The sequence below is a fragment of the Homalodisca vitripennis genome, chromosome 7 (genome assembly GCF_021130785.1).
Source record: "Homalodisca vitripennis isolate AUS2020 chromosome 7, UT_GWSS_2.1, whole genome shotgun sequence".
Classification (NCBI taxonomy): Eukaryota; Metazoa; Arthropoda; class Insecta; order Hemiptera; family Cicadellidae; genus Homalodisca; species Homalodisca vitripennis.
In genome coordinates this window covers 87,920,056-87,942,821 of record NC_060213.1, presented here as the reverse complement: position 1 = coordinate 87,942,821, position 22,766 = coordinate 87,920,056, and the positions used below count along the sequence as shown (strand labels likewise).

General features: G+C 33.7%; 1 protein-coding gene across 1 annotated transcript in view; it reads right to left on the bottom strand.

Moving 5' to 3' along the window:
- Positions 1-22,766, bottom strand: part of LOC124366032 — a 64,833-nt gene that overhangs the window by 9,155 nt on the left and 32,912 nt on the right. The window contains exons 3-6 of the mRNA XM_046822236.1: positions 20,000-20,239; positions 18,731-19,087; positions 4,141-4,226; positions 652-776 (exon numbers count right to left, since the gene is read on the bottom strand). Coding sequence (XP_046678192.1) covers positions 652-776; positions 4,141-4,226; positions 18,731-19,087; positions 20,000-20,239 — 808 coding nt within the window. The remainder of the gene's footprint in view (positions 1-651; positions 777-4,140; positions 4,227-18,730; positions 19,088-19,999; positions 20,240-22,766) is intronic.

The following is a 22,766-nucleotide window of genomic DNA, read 5'->3' as shown; positions in this document are numbered from 1 at the left end:
AACTTTTCAGTTGTTTACATTTCCAGTAGATAGTGTAGCAGAGCATTTGACCTCAATGATCTATTACACTTAGGGGTAAATACATACTGTGATATATATGCTAGGGCAATATGTTTTACACCAACTTCTATCTTATATGAATTCATTCAATAGCACGAAGTACAGTTGGTGCATCTTCAGTGGCCTTGTTTGCTGTTTACTTTTTATATGCCAGTGTTCTGAACCTGTGCCAAGCTGAAACAAATATCCTCTCCGCCTGATGGACATTCTTGCCTGTCCACTCCTGATTATCAAAAGTCAAACAAGAAAAGTGTAAATGCAGTGAGCAGTGTTATGTATGCTATAACACAGAAATACATGGAAATAAGAGCAAAGATATTATATATAATGAATGTTGTAACTGTAGTTTAACATTGTGTATAATTCGATACTGGAAGGAATTTCATAAAAAAGATAATAAATGTATACACGATTTAAATTTTAAATTATTTTCTGTTTGTGTGGTTTTAATCCATAATAAACACATATTTTAGGAAAAACAATTATTTGTATTCAAGAAAGTGGCTATCCAAGTACACCACTTGATTTCAAAACATCTAGATCTGAAAGTGTTAAACATAATGGGCAGTTTTCCTTCAATAAGTATCTTACCCTCTGCCATACGAATACGTTATGGACCATGGCACAGCCGCAGAACACAATTCCGATGCCAATCAGGATACTGGTGACGATTGCCGGCATCGAATGGAACTGGATGAACGTGTAAAGTATAAGGCCTGTAAATCAAATTCGGTGAGTAAGAAACAAACTTTATCACTAATCTATGTTTTATCATCTGTATAATTTACATAGGGTGGAATTTAACATTTCTCATCATTATTTTTTTACTGTGTAAACTGTAATATCTTCTGTATTGCAACAATTACATTCAGTTAACAATTGGAAAGGAAGATCTTTAAAAACCAGATCTTTACAAGGTATTGAAGTATGGTGCATTATACTGAATATCATCAAACTGAATCACAATATTATCAAGTCTCTTGATATATAAATTTATTAAATTGAGATGCTTAGATTACATAAAAATAGTCCTTCCAGATCAGTCAGACGAAATAGATAAATTTTGTGACAACTTAAAAATTATTAATTTTTTCACATGGGATATACATTATACCCAACAGCTCAAAAACCGTAAAAACAAAAAAATGTTAGCAACATAAAGTTAGGAAATGTTATAACCATTAGAGAACAGTTTTAGTTTTTGTCTTTAGATTCATAAATATTGTAATTGCAATTTTTTGACACTTTAAGACAGTTTGAATGATGGAAATTGCCAAGCTAGTCTATAGACTTAGCAGAGACATTTGGCCTTTTTGGGAGAGTTATCCTGTAAGACTTGACTCCTGTAATCATGTTCATCTAATTGAGAGATTCAAAGAAAGTCAGTGACGAAGAAGCTCAAAATGAAATTTTACATGATACAGAGTCAGATACCAGACACTGCAATAAAAGGAAGTTGAACTGGAGTTGAATTTAACATTCAAATTGAGTCAAACTTTCCTACCATAGCTACATTATATGTAGACAACTTAGTTGTTCCACCATGCTTAGAGATCGTGTCAGAAACATCGTATTGCACTCAATTGTGCTCTTGATGAGACAAATGAGACTGCCACTTCACTGAGATGTATGTACCCAGATAGAGAAGAATAAAAATTGATCCCTTCAACAATTTTGAAATATAACAAAATTTGAAGAATGATAAGTTTGCATATTAGGATATATTTTATTTGCAGTTAACAAATGTATAGTTTCCTTGCAATTATGTGCATATACACTATTGTCACCACCCAAAATAAAATTCTAGGTACATCCCTATTGTGCATTTGAACCCATATATTGGTCTGCCATTACAATCCTTTATTAAGCAAACTAAACTGCAGCTTTTGGGGGAGGGAAAATGACAAAACTTTGTATAAATTAAAACATTTATATAAATTAGGCCGTTACTTTAAATCTCGACTTTAATTAGATAAAAAATTACTTGAAGCGTCAGAGTAAACACTGGGCAAGTTACACATTGACTTGACAAAGTAGAAGAGGCCTATTTGGCTATTCTTTGTGTAACACTGATGACAGCTACAGTGTCAGTATTGTGTGCAAGAGTGTGGGGTGTAAGGTGAGATGACACTGCACATTGACTTGACAAAGTGTCAGTGTAACACTGATGACAGCTACGTGTCAGTATTGTGTGCAAGAGTGTGGGGTGCAAGGTGAGATGACACTGGGTAAGTTGCACATTAACTTGACAAAGTAGAAGAGGCCTATTTGGCTATCCTTTGTGTAACACTGATGACAGCTACAGTGTCAGTATTGTGTGCAAGAGTGTGGGTGTAAGGTGAGATGACACTGGGTAAGTTGCACATTGACTTGACAAAGTAGAAGAGGCCTATTTGGCTATCCTTTGTGTAACACTGAATGACAGCTACAGTGTCAGTATTGTGTGCAAGAGTGTGGGGTGTAAGGTGAGATGACACTGTGATTGGAAGTGGCCTTGAAAATTCACATCTGGATGTAAATCATACTGCTACATTATTTCTTTACATCATCCCTACTCATTGTTTAAACTTTTACTTATGTCAGTAGATCACCCTCTCACAGTTCAGTTTTGATGTTTTGGTGTTGACACTGTGTAGCTCTTATTGCCTGTAGATAATGTAGCTTGATTAGCGAGCATTCTGTACTTAAAAGCCCGACCTTACACAAAGCCAAGTCTCCAAATAAAAGTGAACGTGTGTTATTTTTTACAAAAATGAAATGATACATAAATCCTATGTAAATACAGTTATTATTACTGATTTTAAAATGTATTAATTTTATATTTGGGTTAAAATACACTGGATGAAATTATTCTGTTGTATTGGTAATTAAAGTCTCTTTAGATAAACACACTACAGAAGTTCTATTTGTGTTGTAGTTTTTTGTGTGGTAGAGAGCAGTGATTGGATGATGGGGGCGGAAAAGGGGTATTTTGCTTATGGCACCAGAATAGCTTGAACCAGCCTTGGGTGTAACTCGTTCTTTCACTTTATTGAGAATGAATCTCTGCCCGTGATCATCTGTTGGTATTAGTCAGATCAATTATTTTTGGCACACAGGTATCTTGTGTGAACTATGTAATCTTCAGTCAAGGTAATCAAGACGAACTCAATGGTGTGATCTGGAGGCTGAGAAATTCCTTTTGTCATTGAGGTTCCAAATGGTCTCAAGTGAAAAATTATATTGAAATCTGAATTTAACTGATAAATTTGAATCCGAGGATACATGTTTATGCTTCGCTGTCAATAAAATGTACCAGTGTACAGTTTCTTTGGAGATAGAAACCATGTGGCTCTTGGAAGGGAAAATGCAAGACTTTTACTCAAATGATAGCAAATGGGCAAAATTGGGCAACTAAAGATTTGAGTAAGTGGTGAGACATGCACTTTAATATATTTTCTTGTTTTTTAAAACACGTATGCATGTATTTATAGTTATATATTAGTTTCATTAGGAACCAAGATCAAAGCTACTTTTAATCTGGCCTAACAGAGATAAGAGCAGGGTATTTCCCTCTGGAAGTTGATTATTTAGGCAGGTTTCAACAAATTTATTACAGATTTCAACTAAAGCAATAAACCTTGTACCTTCTAACCAAACAAATAAAAAAGAAACTTCCAATGCATAGCTGTCATTATTATTGATATTAATTTTGTAATGTTAAATTTTAATAAGCACCAAGCTAAATTTCAATTGTAGCTACAAAACCTCTAATAACTTATGTTGTATTGCAACACTTTGCTGCCATAATGTTATTATTTGCTGATGAATTCAGTTTGCTCCTGCCATTATTGTTAGGACAAGATTGGTCACTAATTATGAAGATATAAAAGAAGAACTTTCTTGAGCTCTTATCCTGTTTACCAACAGTTAATTACTGTATTTACGGCCTATCCCTATATCACACAGTGGTAAATATTTATTGTTCTCAATAACACTAAATATTAACTACTCGCTTAGAGGGTTATTACCTCATCAATTTCTAACTAGTCCTCCAAACAATTCCAGGCTTTACTGTCTAATTTTATTACTTCAAGTTACCTGTTAAGAAGACTGGAATGGAGACAAAGAATCCTCCGACAGCACAGACCCTGGTGATTGCACTCTTTTTCAGGAACTTGTTTGTTCTGAAATAGAGAATATATAAAATTAAGTACAATAATAATAAAATACGATATAATATGCAGAAATTAAATTAGTCAGTTGCAGTCAAGATTTTTGGGGCAGAAGGGTAATCCATACCATTCAAACCTACCTACCTTTTATGAGTTTACCGTGGGCTTGAATTATGTAGATTATGTGATTACCCCAGTATAACCTAACATTGTGCTTCTGACCATGTAGATAAAGCATTCTGGGAGTTTTCATGTGATAAAAACTTCTTCATGTGATGATACTAAATCATCAATGAAATTTTATTAGTAGTAAAAAGTTTTACTTTTTGAATTGGTGTACACACATCTAATTTTATATAGAATAGGACAAGTTTAAACATCAATGGAATACCACTTTATAAACTTTGAAATATTTGTTATTTGTACACAGATTGTTTTCTCTATATAGGCTATTGATTTTTGGCAAGTATAAATAAATATATTATGCTATATAACGTGACTTGTGAAAGCTATCACGTCGAAAAAAAGGCAAAAAACGAAACAATTAACAATTTGACAATTGGTATTAAAATTGATCTTATAAATGTCTCGGCTAAGTTCATTGGCTAGCTTGGTATAAAATTTCATTTCAATATGGCGGCCGTAAAAAACTTTAAGAAATTCACAGCTCTGTTATTTATGAATCTATTGGGATCTATTACATTAGAAAACTGTTAAAAAAATTTTGGAAAGCTTATAATATTTCATAAACATTTTGCTGTTTACATTTTTTGTGTATTGAACCTTTTTAAAGATATTGAGTAACTATAAATCACACGAGAATAAATAAATAATATTTTAGCTATCATAAAATCTATTTCTTCTTACTGAACCGGAAGGACTATTTATGTATAAAATTGTATACAAAATTATTTTAAATCCTTATATATGTACTATGAAAAATGGAACTTGAAGGAAAAATATATCGATTCATTGTTATTATTTACAGTATGGATAAGAATTTTATATGTGGCAATTATGATGTACTATTTTCCCCATTCAATCTTAATACGTATTTCACAAATAATGTGGTGTATCACAACTGATATGAATTTACAGGTTATGGAAGAATAGATCATTAATTACGTGGAGATCGATTTCATTTCATAACAATTTCTAAGATCGATTTCATTTCATAACAATTTCTAACGTATACTTCCTATACAAAAAGACAGTAGTAGTGTTATTTTAAATTCTAATACAGAGTGAGTTTTATGTCCCGGCACACCTGGATATAATTTAAACGGCCCGAGATATCTATGTGAAACCTTGACCCTACCTATTATAACATATTTTTTTAATTTTTCAAGTTGTTGAAAATTTCCCCCCTTTTCTTAAGGGGGGTTAAGGGGGGCAACTAAAAATTTTCAAATACAAACCCCTATCACGTGACCCCTCATTTTAAAGGGAATAAAAAAAGAAATCCAATAATGCAAACTAGAGGTCTCTACGTTTATTTTAACAGATGCTATGATAAATTTACAATTGAGTAAAGGGGGGCAACTAAAAATTTTCAAATACAAACCCCTATCATGTCTGAAGTTTTTACACACGTCTAGCACACTGTCAAACAGCCGAAGGTGAACAGTTTGAACACCTGCTACATTAAAACTGGTAACTGTTTTTAGAATTTGCGTTAGTGTTGACTCATGTTACGATAAACAGGACGAGACAGTTACTGATTTTATTATTGTAAATTTGTCATAAAATCAGTTAAAATAAACCAAGAGACCTCTAGTTTGGATTATTGAATTAATTTTTTTATTCCCTTTAAAATGAGGGGTCACATGATAGGGGTTTGTATTTGAAAATGTTTAGTTGCCCCCCCTTTACTCAATTGTAATTTTGTCATACAATCTGTTAAAATAAACGTAGAGACCTCTAGTTTGCATTATTGGATTTCTTTTTTTATTACCTTTAAAATGAGGGGTCACGTGATAGGGGTTTGTATTTGAAAATTTTTAGTTGCCCCCTTTAACCCCCCTTTAGAAAAGGGGGGAAATTTTCAACAACTTGAAAAATTAAAAAAATATGTTATAATAGGTAGGGTCAAGGTTTCACATAGATATCTCGGGCCGTTTAAATTATATCCAGGTGTGCCGGGACATAAAACTCTCTCTGTATAAAAATTTTCTACTATGAAAACAAAAACATAAATTGAATTCAGTGGGAAAAATATGGGATTTTCTTGAATAAGATAGCTAACATGAGCATACAATAAAAAACAGAGAAAACTCCATTTTCTTGTTTTATTGACTTTTATTTCTTCAGACAAGGTGTATATGCAAATTAACTGCCTTTTACCTAAATGGAAACTAAACAAAAGTAACAACTTTTTAAACAGGTAGAGTGTGTGTATAATATTTTTTGAGGAGCAATTTTTTTCATGTAATACCTCTTGGTTATTTTTAGAAGATATTATCACTTCTCATGAGAAACAATGTGTGATAGACCTACGGTTTATTACATGGTTTCTAACAGAGAATATTGCTACTCTACAGTTCATTATAACAAAGAAAACCCCCATTGGGTTAAATGTAATAAAAGATTAAGTATTGTAACGAGGAAGTCTTCATAAATCACTATACTTGATGAACTATAGTAACTAAATATTCTTGAAAAAGATTTGACCAATTATTTCAGGACGAGGAAGGAAACTATTAGAATCGGGGCTGGATTTCTAGAAACTGTAAACCTTCCACGGGGTCTGAGGATATGGATTACCTCTGAGAAGAAAGTGGGGTCTGGGATCACCCTCCAGAAAGTTTTTAATATATAGGGTTGGGTTTAAAATTAGGATTTTTATACATTTCTGAGTGCAGAGGAAAGTTTATGCACAGCTCTAAAGTGGTTATTTTTCTAAAAAAAGGCACCAGAACTCTGTTTTGCTACGTTATGCCTCAAATTGAACATTGATTTGAACTATTGTGTTTTGTTCTGTAGTGATAGAGTAGTACATAAATGTTATATGCCTAATGTGAAGAACATATCTTAATGGAAATAAGAACTGTCATTACACAAAGTTGAGTAAATAAAGAATTTTTATCAGTTTAAGCTTAAACAACAACAAAAAAAACACTGCGTTTAAGGGGCTTAACAAATTTTTAACCCTTCTTATATATCTTGGGAAGATTATATGGTCATATATTTGTTTATTTACCATCCTAGTGAAACTAACAATGTCCTTTGAATGATTAAAATTTTCAGAAAACAATTCCCAAAAGTTTTTCAGTATAGTCACACAAAAAAATATTTTTTTATATCATCAAAATCTCATGTAAATATCAAACAATGAAAAATATTCTGTTGCCAATAACTGACTCCTATCAGTAAATTGAACAAACACCAATACCACTGTTGCTTCTTTGTATTCAAGGTCAAGAGTGTAAAACAAGACTACTGATAAAAGGTTGTCAGTAACATTAATAATATTTACCTTCTCACCTTGGTACAATGCATAAACAGTCCACTGTAAGACAATAAAAAACCTTAAAATATAATTACAATTCAGAGTGTCTCTTTTTAATTGTAAAAATTTAAGGTATATATTTGCATAAATGAATTTAATGTTCTTAATTTGAAAACCAAAATACAATTTTTTATTTAAATAACTTTGCAGCGGTACTGGATAGTTAAAGGGCTGAATTTGTATCTATATATGTTTTTACGAAACAATGTCAGTTAAATTGTATAAATTATTTAATCTAAAGAAAAAATTAAAAATATTGTACATAGTTGAAATATATTCTAACTTATGTAAGTCATGAAGAATAGTCTTGCACTAATAATTGTGAAACTTTAAACTTTCATATGCTCGTGTATTGGGGAACTTCAAACATGTACAGTTGAAATATATATATGTACATATATACAAATGCCCAAAGTTTCTTCACTCCTGAACTTGTTCAGTGATTTATACGACATACAAAATAAAATGCTGTTTCCCAGGGAAGCTGTCCTGGAACTATTATGCTTAACCTATACACAAATGACCTTCCCAGTTGTGTAATGACCTGCACAGTCCAACATTATGCAGATGACTGCTAACTACATTTGGCCAACAAGCCTGATGACTAACTGCTGAAGACATCAATCATGATTTACACAAGATAATAAATTTAATTATAGGCTACCTACAATATAGAACTTCTCTCTCAGTATAAATTCCTACATAATATAATATGTATACAATTTTTGACAGTCATGAGAAAATACCAATCAATGTAAAAGACTATTTTTCCAGAGCCCACTTGGAAGATGACCAGTAATAAACATTTTTTGTAATAATAATTATATATTATATAACCTACTAGGCCATCGCCAATTTATTAGTAGTTTTAAGTTTCATTTTATACATTTATTAAGCCATGATTTATTTGTACTTTATTTTAATTAGAAGCAATTATCCAAATTATATGTGAAACATATTTCAGCAACTGAGATATAATTGACATGTAAAAGCATTTTTTTAAATTTATACTGATAAATTAATTCAGTGTTAGTTTAATGTCTGAGTGTATTGTTTCTTTAATGTTTCTTTAAAGTTATCTAAGTTTAATTATTAATTCTGTATGTATTTTTTTAATTGGATTATAAAGTACTAAATATTTACTTCTATAGAGACTTATGAAATATCTAGATTACTTCTATTGTGTCTTTAAGCCCACGTACCGTGTAATAAAAATAATACAAGTTCAGTTTATTTTCATGAAACATTTTTAAATAAATATTTTGAATAATATACTAAATGTAGTTTCCTAGAAAATATGGTTCATCCCATTCTACGGACAGTAAACCTCCTGGAGGTCTGGAATACCTCCTTCAAGAAAAGGAGGTCTAGGAACTACCCCTACAAAATTGTTGATATATGAGGTCTCAAAGAGTATTTTTATTTATTTCATATCATAATTTTTAATTAAATTTTAACCAATTTAAAAATGATCTTATAATCTTTAAATGACAATAAAAATGGAAATTTCATAGTGGCACTATCATGACAGAATAACACTGATAATTACATATTTCAAATTGTACACCAGAATGTTTTAGAATTTTTTGATTTTTTTACTACAATACAGTAAGCACTATATGATTATTTTGAATTTTAAGACATGAAAATACGTCCCTGTAATATTCTTACATTATAACCATGCAAAACTGATCTCTTGTTGATCTCAAGCCTTGGTTACTTAGAAGCACTCTGCTAGCAGGCTTTTTTTAGAATCTCAACTTGGCAAGCATTTCAAAACTTAATCTTTTGCTTTATCAGATTAACTTCTCATCATCAAATTTCATAGAAATCTATTGCACACTCATATGGAATTTTCAGGAGATTTTTTGGCATTTTTTTGATTCGAATGTATACATATGGGAATGTTTATATGCATTAAAATGAAAGCATATAAACAAGATAACTACTATAATTTTTTACAGATCCAGACTATTCTTGGTACAGAGACAGTATTTGCAAATAGCTTGGATAAGTTTGTTAGTCATTCTTAAAAAATGGAAGGTTCAAAGGTGGTGGCTTTTCATATTTGTGCAAATGTTAACTATTTTTGAAAAATAAGCTGAAAATGACAGACGTTGTAAAAAACAGTAGGTAATTTATAACAACTTTTATTCTTGCATTTTTCTAATATTTCTTTAAATTTCAAGATGATAAGAAAAAAAAAAAAATAAAAACAAGGATAGTTTATATAAGTTATAATGCATTGTAGAGAAAACCAAAAAAGTGTTTTAGAATTCTCAGACCTAATAGAATAACGTTTGTTCTTAATTTGTTGTTATATTTCATAAGATTTTCAGGTAAGGGCCGAACAAAGTTTTAAGTAATGACAGTAAAATTGTGGAAACAAAAGTGACCACTAAAATTACCGTATTTTCAAGCTGATTCAAACTAAACGTGGTACTAAAACAGTACTGTACTTACACATTGCTTGAATAAGGTTATTAGCTATCAACAAATAAAAATGTTTCAAGATGGTGGTTACTACCAATTTGTGCAAAATTGCTATCACAAGTATTCAAAACAAAAATCTAAATTGACACTTTTTATCAAATTATGAAGCAATTTCAAACTACTTTTATTTTTACTTATTTCTCAATAAATTTAAAGATTTTTAGATGACAGCCTTTGAAAGTTTTAGAAACTAGGAGTATTCAATAACACTGAATCTTTATAAGTTTCAAATATAATTTCCAACTGAATGTGAATAAATCAAGCCCACGTTCTTACAAAGAAAGTTATATGCTTATAATAATATTTGTCTTGTAAGATTTCAAATACCATAGGTACTACTAACATTCCAACTCCGAGAGTCGTACATCAATATTGTGCAAATCAAATGCCCAATGTATAAAGTTATCCTCAATTTGACATTTCGAAATGACAGGTACTAGTGAAATTCACCTCTGGTTTTTAACATGCTTCCAAACAATGTTAAAAATGCTAAGAATTGTAAATTATTTAAAATTGCATGAAAAGAGTTGTTATGGAAAAATGAAATTTAATATTACTGGTTGTTGTTGTGTTGTTTTGTGCTTTGTAGCTGCATTAATCTGTTTTTTTCTCAGGGATCATATTATATACTAAATGGATCCATTGTACATAATTATTTTAATTGATGTTATTGATTATTGATGGTTATTGATGATTTGTTATTGAAAATATTGTTGAAAATGCATTCCAAATTAAGGTAACTTATATATGTAGTATATTTATATTATATATATATATATATATATATATTCATACATATATTTATACGTATATTATACATATATTTATACATATATACATACATATATTTATATTTAATTATTTTAGTTTTGTTTTTTGAATAATTTTATCTCAAATTTAAATATGATTTGGGGGTTTTTTTAATAAGTTAAATTATGCATATTTTATATTTGTTTCTTCTGTTTGTTGTTGTTGTTATTGTTATCCTTCAGTATTTATTTATTGTCGTTAGGATTAAGTTTTTATTTTTAGAAATGTTAATTATTGTTATTGTTTTCTTGAGAATTTTTGGCATGTTAATTTGAAATTTGTATTTATTATTTTTTATATTGTAACTGCATTACTGGTGAGGTGATTACTGTTGTAATAAAACTGCATGGACTTGACGACAAATTAATTTCAAAGCATAGAATTAATATTAATATATTTAGTGAAAATCCAGACAAACCCAAATAGGGATTTTGCATTTATGAATTAAATGATTTCTAATTGTTGTTATTTTAAAGAATGAATAAATAAAGTAAAAAAAAAACTAAGCCTGAAGGGATATTTGATGTGGTAATCAGTAATTATTTGCAAATCATGTGAGTCCCTTTTTCCCGATTACAGTTACGAGATCTAACGGCTGTATAGGCTACTCCATTGTAATCCCACCGCTCGCTGTTCTGATAAGGCCTACTACATATGGTATAATAGTACAGTGCATTACAACCGCTGAGTGTTACAGCCATGCCGTAGTAATGTTGCGAGTGACCTACACCGGCACGCTGCCGCGCTGCGCTCTGTGCCCGGCCACCGCGCCGCCGAGATTTTGCGAGGCGCATTCCTGCGCAAGGTCGTTTGTAGAGACGGACAGGCGCATGGGGTACCCTGTGGCTCGTATACACCACACCTGAATAATTTCCCTCTCCGATGTGAATAATTGTCCACCAAATGCATGTGTTTAATACCGGAGCATATTAGTTTTTCTGTTTTTAAGTAATATCTACGTATATATAAATATTTCAGTCATTTACTAATGGACAGGGGTTGAATATCCTAGTGGTTTTAACACATTTGTGTTGATCTTGTGTTTTGTATATGATGTTTAGGTCTTTCCAAGAATGTAGCCAGAAAATAATTGGGCGAGGGGGTGGTCCAGGCAGGTGATATTTTCCCGTAGCGGACAGAGAGTAAGGCCCTATTTTGTTCCTTAAACGGTTCTTGACCCGTTTCTTTGTTGATAACGATCTTTCAGCAGTACATGTCAGTAATACTGAATTATTGAAATAATAATAATCGTTCACTAAAAGTAATTTGAAAATGTATGGGTCCGGACCCCTTGGAGCCCGTTGCTGGCTACCTTGAGTTTTTATATTTTCTACTGAACATATAGATAGCTATAGTATCTATAACTTTAATTTATATTGATTCCAATGAAACGCGAAACGTTTTTAGGGTTTTATATTATCTATCTGAACTGATTTATTCTTAATGTTTCACAGAACGACACATTTTATTTAAGAAAATAATCATTGGAATAATTGTGAATTTTGGTCATTGATATTTAATAATGAAGATTGGATGGCACTGAAAACAAGATATATTTAATTGGACCCAATTGTAAAAGTAAAATCTATATATATATGTAGTTGACACCGACTGTCCAGTTCGTGTTGCGTAGACGTTTACATAATTATGTTTTATCTCCAAACATTCTTGACGGGGAGAAAACCTAGGAGCAGACAATGTGTGAGTCTCCCAGATCTGACTTCTCCCCTCATATTATCTCTGACATTATAGGCTACATTCTTTCGGGCCAACAGCGGCGTGTGACACGCACATCCAGAGTCCTTCATCGCTGTCTTGAGGCATCTGGCGTCTCCTTCCATGAAAATGTCGAGACCTTCATAAAATCTTCAATTGATCCTAACATTAGTCAATCAATCTGGACCAAATACTTTGATCAGAGTTGTTAAAGATTTGAGAAATGATAAACACTCATTATCAGATATGATCAAAATGTCTCATAAAGGCTCAGTTTTATGGGGAGCGCATAGCTGGACGGTTTAAGGTGTCGGATTTTGGATTTGAGTTAGGGATAGCGTATGCTCAAATCTTATCTATGGATTTAGAATCTTTTATACCATCAACTCTCCTTACTCAATCTGTTTGATAAGATCCTCGTAAATGCCTGTGGCCTACGAGGAAGGGTAGAATAAGAGTAGAAGGGTGGTCGGCCTCTCCTTTTAAATAATTGGGTGATGGTTACATAATGATGTTTCAATTTCATCAAAGTATTAAGAGTTACATACAAGTGCTTTACTTCCAATACTATTTTATGTCTTTGTTTTTGTTGTTATTTTTCTAAACGGTTTTTGCTTTGAGTTCTACTTCCTACTTGACATTGTGGTGAACTGCCATCTAAAGCAAATGACCTTTTCCGTGTCTTACAAGATATTGCGATTTTTATGGATATAATTCTTATTATCAACGATTACATTTATGAACTATGTACCACTCCTCTACCCCAAAATAAAGCACTGCTAATTCTATATTTATACACTTATTCATTGCTGAATCTGATAGGCTATACATGGTACTTGATTAGAGCCAACAATGAACACTCAGTTTCAATAAAAATTACAGACATAGCTAGAAGAAGCATGACTTGGTCAGAAGCACTTGTTTAATTTTTTAATCCACTGTCAGGGAACTGTGAATTTGAACGAAAATGGCACTTCACATTAACAATGGCACTATCACAAAATGGCTAAATCTGTCTGAACCGGTGTCAAAAAACGACCAAATGTTACTTGTATGGTGGAAAGAGAACGATGAGGAAGCTATTGTGGTACCTATGTCATAAAAATCTGTGTTTGATCTAATGACTGATTTTTTCATATATTAGTCTGTTCAATTAGGGATAGTCGCATCTTCGAATTTTGCCTTATTCGACTTTATTATATCCACGTAAAACACATTATACACATATATTTCATATTAGTGTAGAAGCCGAGCGCCAATTTGTGTGCCATAAGCATACAATTTGAATTGTTATTGAAATCGGTAGAGGAATTTCCATAAAGAAAGATATCGATCTATGTCGCACTAGATTTGGCGGAGATCGAAATCGGAAGATATCAAATGGATTAAACATACGAAACGATAATTTGTTTCTTAAATTATATTATTTTTCATATATAATAATACAATTTTTCTTATCTTGTTCTTCATAGTTTTACCCACGAAACTGACCGTCAAACACATAAATAAATGTAAAACCAGTGTCAGCTAACCACATATAGACCCTTAAAAGTGACGACTTTCAGTCTTTTTATTTAGTTGTCGGACAGTGATGCAAGTTTTCAAGTTCAATGACTTGTTAACTGGTTCCCGGTTTCGTACCGAGAATCAATTCTTTATTTAAAGTTTGTTATTTACGATGGATGATATGAAAAGACAGTAGGATTTCTGATATTAGCCATATTTATATATTACAAAAGTATAACAATACCTTTCGAGAACTGGAATCTACGCTCTTCTTCAGGTGTCATGTATTAGAAGTTTTGACAATTGACGGTGTAAAACGGTTTAAAAGGTTGTGTGTCAAGGTAAGATAATTTCATCTGAGAAAAATTATCCGTTCTTAATTGTAACCTTTTTGGTACCCTCCATTTTCGACCCCAACCAAATCTAGCATGGCTGACCATCGTGACTTAAATACGGAAATTCAATGTTAATTTTTCTGAAGTGAAGACTCTAAAAATAGAAACAAGAAACAATCCAATCCCAGAAGCCTAGTGAAGTTCGTAATTAGGATGAACCTATAGGATTCGGTGTTCCGCTAAGGTCCGTAAATTGTACTGGGCCTGACCGTAGGATCGAGCTGTGAAAATTGTTCCAGAGAGACCTTTGTGTTGTACTATTTTGTGTGTGGTAGAAACACTCTTCTTCAATCTACAATCAAAGGTTACGAGCGGGTTCATTGTCCGGAGGCGTTGAACAGTTTGTATGGAACGAGCACGCGGCGCGGTTGATGTGACCTGGGGAAGGAAAGACGAGCGACAGGCAGAACGGCGACGCGAGCGTAGCGAGCTGAGACTGAGACAATGGATCCGTTTAGCTCCAAAACGCCCACCCCTCCCCCTCCTTCAACACCTTTGTGAAAACATACATCGACATGGTGTGGTGGTCAAAACATAACGCCACGAAGATCAAATTTTCGGCTTGACAACAGATACCGTAAATTTGAGCACTTAAAAAAATGCTAAATTAAGCGTTACGGAATTCTTACCAACGCAACTTCTTCATTTCTTAAAGAAGACAATAGACCCTAGACAAAAATACGCGTGTTTGTTGGTGCCCTACATTCTTTGTAACGCCTTAAGATAAAAATTATTCTATTGTTATTATAATGCGTCACCGTTACACTTTACACGTGTCTAAATACAAAAAGCACAGAACTGCTGTATGGTGTTTTCTTCTGGACCTTTACATACAACATTAGGACCAGAAAATTGGTTGCGTGTAAAACGCGATTAAACGTTGGTCTTTTTAGCCAACCCATTTTATGATAGCCTACTAGGAGGATTGCCAATTGGCATTATAATATATGCAATAATAAGCATACAACTTAATTTTTCAAGGAGTTGATAGAGGAATTATGGAATCATTGTCAATCAACGAGGTAAAAGACCGACCTTTCGATGACCATTGATTTGTCTGTCGGTTGGATTTCAACTCGTAGCCTACATTCAACAAAATATGAAATGAAAAATCATCATTTCTAAACCCTTTGGTAACCTTCCATTTCGACTATGTACCGCAACAACTATAGAGGCTGGTAATCAATATCTTTTTTAAGGCGTACCCAACTATCGATTTTAAGAGATATTAGATTTCTAGTGTATGCAGCGCACATAGGTCCTCGGCTTCCGGATATTGGAGCTGCAGTATGAGGGCTTCTTGGATTTAAGAGCAGAATTTACAGTTTATAATTATTTGCGTTATCGACTTTTTGACATTACAAAATTTAAATATCCCTTCCGGTAAGGTGTGATAACAGTTTTCATGAACTATTGTTACATTACAGACTAAGAAATGACAAACAGTGATGATAACAAATATTTGATGGCCTAAAACCTCCATGAGTAGCCTATAGACTGTACTATCCAGCTGGATTAACATGGATCACTATCCCAACGAATGATTTGACACTTGCATTGTGATTAAGTTCTAATAGATGCATAAGCTATAGTAAAACGGTGTTTCTATAGTCAGTTTGATTATAACTTATCACAAATTCATTAATTCTGAGAATGTGTTGCTTATAAGATGCAATGTCACTTACGTGTTATTAATGTGGCATCGATAACGATCTAAACTAACTTTAAAATGATCCTACCGATGTAAAAGTTAATTAGCACCATGGATTATACCTCGGAAACTAATTACCGGTTGGTCGGTCGTCTGAATATGGGAAGGACTAATCGTTCTAACACGGGAAGAATAATATTTTAAATGTGTTCGCGTGAAATTACAATTCCTGTTCAAGTCATCCAGTATTTTTATTATCACCTGTGAACCATTGCAACTTGGTTCTTACAACGTTCTGACCTATCAAATCCCAGTCGGAAACGAAGCGGTGTAAATTTACCGCGACCAAATAACTCAGTTTATGTTAAGCAGTTCATTGTTTTTGTGCAGCAGCGAGAGCGGCCATCCGCTAAAAGAGTACAACGGTTCAAGGAGTAGTTCGTTAATCACGATAATTTACCCTCCGACACAGCTTCCTGTATCAGAGGCTGCTAGTTAGAGTCCATCCAAGTCTTTGTTGTTACCGAGTACCGATTCGTTGTTGACGGTTGAAGATTTACACATAATGATAATATCGTTTATTACAATTTCACATCACGTCGAAATCGTAAAATAATGTTACAGTACAATTCTCTTAATCTGCATACACTCTCACACTTATACATATTCAGCATCTTTCAGAAATTCAGCGTCTTACATACCTTACTTATTCAGCGTCTAATCTTATAAACCAATCAAACGAATAAAACACTACAGACACCAAAAGGAGTTTGAGATGAGTTTTGAACAGATTTTGATTGTTTGAATTTTAGTCTGAGACCAACCTATTGCGGCAGATGTGATAAAAACAGTCTGTGATATAGAGGTCAGAAGTTGTTACTGCCCCTGGTTTCATAATGAAGAACATCCCTGCCACGAACCAACTCTTGATCCAACGCTTGATCCGTACAGGGAATGTTCAAAATCATTGAGGCAGAGTAGTCAGTAACTCCGGTTCCATGAATGATTTCTTTTCCGATTTTCTATAGTTTAACCTTTCAATGATTCTCTCAACCCTTTTCTGAAGCTTAAAACAATATCCTTTTGCCTGCAGCAGCAATTAGCTCAAAGTCACACTCCGTAAAATGTAAATATAATAGGTAATAAAAGGCAATTTTAAGAATTTGCAAGGAAACATAAGTTTTCTAGGTGACGCAAGACATGTATGCCCGAGGTAACTTTAGCACAGATATTACCAATATGATAGCGAGATCAGCTATGTATGAATTAATATGAACAAAACTAATTTCAGTTGAAAACAAACATTTGTTACGTTCAATAACGTAGACAAGGAGTCCGGATCCCCCAAATTTCCATTTTTTTAAAATTACCTTTTTAGTAAAAGTTTACTATTTATATAATTCAGTATTACTGACATGAACTGCTGAAAATTTGTTCTCAACAAAGAAACGGGTCAAGAACTTTTTAAGGAACAAAACGGGGCCTTACTCTCTTGTCAACTATGAAACATATCAGTTGTCAGGACTCTCTCTCCAAAATTCTTTCCTGGCTACGCTCTTCGTTATGTTTATTACATTGTTATCTTTTATTGTATATTTTAATATGGCATGTGCATATATTTGTTGTACTTTTTCTAAATAAATGTAAGCTAATCATGTAAATGATCACCATTTAACCTATTGTAGTTAACTAAACGATATCGTCCACTGTTTGCTATGCTTTGTAAAAAAAAGACTGGGCCGGATTGTATATGAATTTATTTCTTTACTTTTGGCGTTTCAAACTATGATAGTTTTGCAGACCAGCAACAACCTTACTTACTTTAAACTACGAGTAGGTATATAAATGAAGCAGATGGGAAAATAATAGTATAAAATACCATGTTAAATTATATGGTTTATGATTTTATTCTAAAGTGATTAATATAAATAGATTGTAAAAATCAATGAGAAGTCCAAACCCCTGCGTTCCTCTTTAGTTTGGGGGTGCATGGTGAGGCGACTACCGAGCCCTTCAACTGCAATCACTAATTGCTAATAAAGTAGATGACAATTTAATATTTACATTTTTCAATATGTTCATATTCCCGGCTTAGGTTTTTTTCTATAAAAATAAAATATCTAATGTAAAATTCGAGTTAAGAATTCAGTCTACTGTCATCTGAAATATCTTAATTTGTTCGCCTTAACACGAATATTTGCCAAAACGGGGAGTCACTATTCCTCTTAATATGTTATAAGTTCTCTCGGCATGGTCTATTATACAACAAATAAACTTAGGAGGTGGACAAACCGGTTATGCGATGAAAATATTACTAATGTCAGACTTCCTTATATACTATTACTGAATTGCATCAGCTGTTCGAGATATCTCGAAGATTCTGGGTACAGTAATTGAATTCCAGTTACGGAATTCAATCGAGGGAAATGAGACTCACCTCTCGCCGCCGGGCGAGTCCCTGACGAGTTTGACGGCGAAGAGAAACTGTACCGCACACACCAGAACGCAGCACAAGTTGAGTGAGAGGGAGAGCGCACACAACGCGAGCGTCACTTCGTACACTATCACATACTCTTCGGGGGAGATGAGAGTGAGCTGCTCGACCCGCAGGAGCTCCCTGACGTCAGCGGCAGTCACCGGGGAGATGCGCAGCAGGAAGATGAGACTCAGCAGCGCCAGCAGCAGGGAGACCAGGCAGAGCAGGCCGAGTGACGTCAGCATCTCGCGGACTCCGGGGGTCTGGGAGATCCGGGCCTCAGGGGTCTGCTGGGGCGAGGCCGGCGGCACAGGCGACCTGGCACACAACAGTTGCTATTACACTGAGTAACGAAAAGGAAGAGCTTCACAGAATTGTAATAATGAAGTGCTGCATTCCTGAAGCCTTTATGGAATTGAAAACACACCACATCCTGAGATCTCTTGTATTTGAAGCTGCTTTATTGCAAGTGCAGTAAATACGAATTAAATGTAAAGAAAGAGGAAAGGATAGAACTAAAAGTTGTCACATTCATATTCATGAGTTCACTCCGTGGGAGGGAGTTCTCAAACGAAAATAAAACTGTAAATCAGTTTTAAAACTGTATTTAAAAGTGTAAATTAAATAGAAAATAATATGGTTTTAAATGCGTTGGCTTCATAGTGGTAAGATAAGACAAATTTTGGATCAGAATTAAAACAGAAATAAACCGATACAAAATACTGTCAGGTTAAGGAAGCATAAACAAAAAATATAGAGATAAACTCGCTAAAGTCCAAATTTGACAACAGAACGAGTTGTACTTGAGGTAAAGATCGACTTTAACTTTGACGAGTTGATCACCATACATTGATTTTCTTTTCACAATCTTTCCATCGTTAGAAACGAACTTCAAAGCAAGAAAAGGATTTATGCTTGCTTAACCTTATGCAATAATTTTATTGATACCTGAAGAAGAGGATATATTCCAATCCTCGAAATGATGTGTTATATTTTAAAAATAAAAGGCCCAACATCTCGTTTTGATTTCAAAATTTCCACCATCAATAGACAGCGCAATGTCCAGCTTTGTGTAATTTCGAAAGAAACCTCTAAGGAAAAATGGCATTAGAAGCATAGAGGAAAGACATAGAGACATAAAGGAAGCATGGAGAGTCTCGATCAAAGTTCATTTGCAGGTAGTAGAAATGGTGGCATGGACGTTATTTAAAAAGTTACAAAAAGTTTTACCTATTAGTGGTGAAGGCATCGTAGTTAGCGGAGATGTGAAGTCCCCCATTGGCGATCTTGGAGGGTGGGCCGACGCTACTGCCGCCGCCCAGGGAGTGCTTGGAGGTCGAAAGGGTCGACACGTTCAGACTGTGACTGTGAACGTGGTTGTGGTTGTGACTGTGGTTATGGTTCGTTCGAGGACCGGGGTACGAGTGGTTGAGACCGCGCGGACCGCAGTGTGCTATACCGCCATTGCTCCTGGAAATCGAGGTTTTGTGGTAAAACATAGCAGTAGCAATAAAAAGGGTTCGTTAAAACCTGGGAACCGTCTGCTCTTCTAGTCCAGTACCAATGATCGGGTAACTACTTTTGGTGAACTGCCAGCAAGAAATAAAAAGCAAGAGCAGAAAGTTGAAGAGAATTAAAGCCAAGCAACTGTTTTCAGTTTCTCCATCAGGTTTCTATCAATACATTAAACAAAAATATATTAATACAGAGTAGGTCTAGCTCACTGTTATTTCCACAGTCAGTTACTACTAAATGTTCAAATTCCTTACACAATAAACCAACCTGGGAGAAAACTTCTGAATTTTAGTCTGAATCTACAACTTACTTTTAAAGGGCTGTCATTATGAAGATTCAAACTAATTGTCATTAGTTTAAGAAACCAATTACTTGTTGTTCAATAACAAGGTGATTATAGTTGATTTGAACAAACCACCGTACTGTCGTCAACACGTATTTGTAAAGTCAAACATGTACATTATGTTTCCAATTGTAAGACCACTGTCTCAAACCTCAGTACCTAGGACCGCTCAAAACTCCAAAGTTCTTCAAAAAATTTAGGAAGCCAATCATGAACGGTCCAGGATAATCTAGAAATCTTAATACAGCAAACACGTAACAAAATATCACGGGTCTTTGAGAAGTATTTTGGGCATCTGCCCTGATAGTCTTGACCCACAGATGAGGTAATGAGAGAACACATGAGTACCAATGAAGAAAGATATCAGCAAAGCTTTGAGTGAATACTGGATTGTAGTTCAAGAAGAATGGGATTCTTCCAGTAATTAATATTGTGGGGTCCTGGTGTCCCTTTTTTGATCAGCCATCAAGCCATGTCCTGCATATTTAACGTTACTCAGGGACGTGATCTGTTCTTCCTCTTGAACCCGACTGCTGGAAAAGTTCTGTCCCCCCAAGTCCATTTCTCGTCAATTGTGCACCTGATGAGACAATGAGAATACCTCTTCACCTAAATTACACTATACTTTGTCTGGGTGTTCTGATGTGTAAACGGTGTAAAGATAAAGAGTCCATTTTGAGCTTCTTCGTAGCCGACTTTTTTTGGATCTCTTCAGACGAACATGATTCCAGATTCGAGGAGTCAAGTCAATGACAGGATGAAATGTCACTCATCGAACTAAAAGAAAGGTGATCTGGAGCTAAACTCAACCACACGAATTCAACCCTTTCCACCATAGCTACGTTATACCTGACCTTGATGGAAATACTCCTCATCAGTTTATTGAAATTTTAGCACCAATCGCACCAACAATTAAACTTCATTCCTTTTTTTACAACTTTAACCTAACTTAGGTTCTGAAATCTGGCGAATTCCATCAGAAGCTTTTGTTTAATAGACGTTTTATTTATTATGAAGGCTAGATCAATAGCCAAGATTCAACCGATCGATCCCAATCAGTCTGGATGTTGAAACACGAGACGCGCAAAAAGATTTGATTGTACTAAGTTGAAAAGAAGAAAACGCCCTGATAAAGAGCCTTTAAAAAAGGATTATTAACAAATTAGTCTTTGCTGCTCTAATAAACCAAAAGAAACTGGGAAATCCTGAGGTTGCAATAATTATAATAAAACGTGTGACATAAAATCGTGAATTAACGGTTGGACACAAAAAGAGTACTAACACGAGTAGTGAGTAATATAACGCGTACTTGACACTGAACATGTGTTCAACAAGAACTAGTCTATAAACAGTCTGATTCATTTGAACATCTTAAATGCATATTTAAATCTCTGTATCTTACTTATGTAACAATTTATTGAACCGATTGATTTTTTCAAATATAAAGTCACTTTTTTCGAACCGTCTAGTTTAATATAGCTGGTTTAGATTTCTGTAAAGGTAACAAGATCCATGATTTTGTGGTTTCAATAAAAAGTATAACGAAATATTAGTTTTTGGTGAGGTGGGTGAGTTCTTTAAATGTTAAGATAATTCAGGTGCACAATAAATACTAAAATAATTCTCACCTTTAACAATATCAAAACAGCTACTGTTCATCAGGTTTACCATTACAAATTTACAGTAACCTGAATCCTCTTAAATAGGAATGACCTCTGATATTTTGTTACTAAATACCAAATATGTGCATATTATGTGTTTGTTACGACTAACTGCGACTAACTTTTCATAGATTTCTCAACGTCTAGTTTAATATAGCTGGTCTAGATTTCTTTAAAGGTAACAAGATCCATGATTTTGTGGTTTCAATAAAAATTATAATGAAATATTAGTTTTTGGTGAGGTGGGTGAGTTCTTTAAATGTTAAGATAATTCAGGTGCACAATAAATACTAAAATAATTCTCACCTTTAACAATATCAAAACAGCTAATGTTCATCAGGTTAACCATTACAAATTTACAGTAACCTGAATCCTCTTAAATAGGAATGTTACGACTAACTGCATGATTTAGCTTTGCACTAGAGTATTTAAATATTTTTCAATATCAAGTCGTAGAATAGTTCCTGCTATGTCCTGT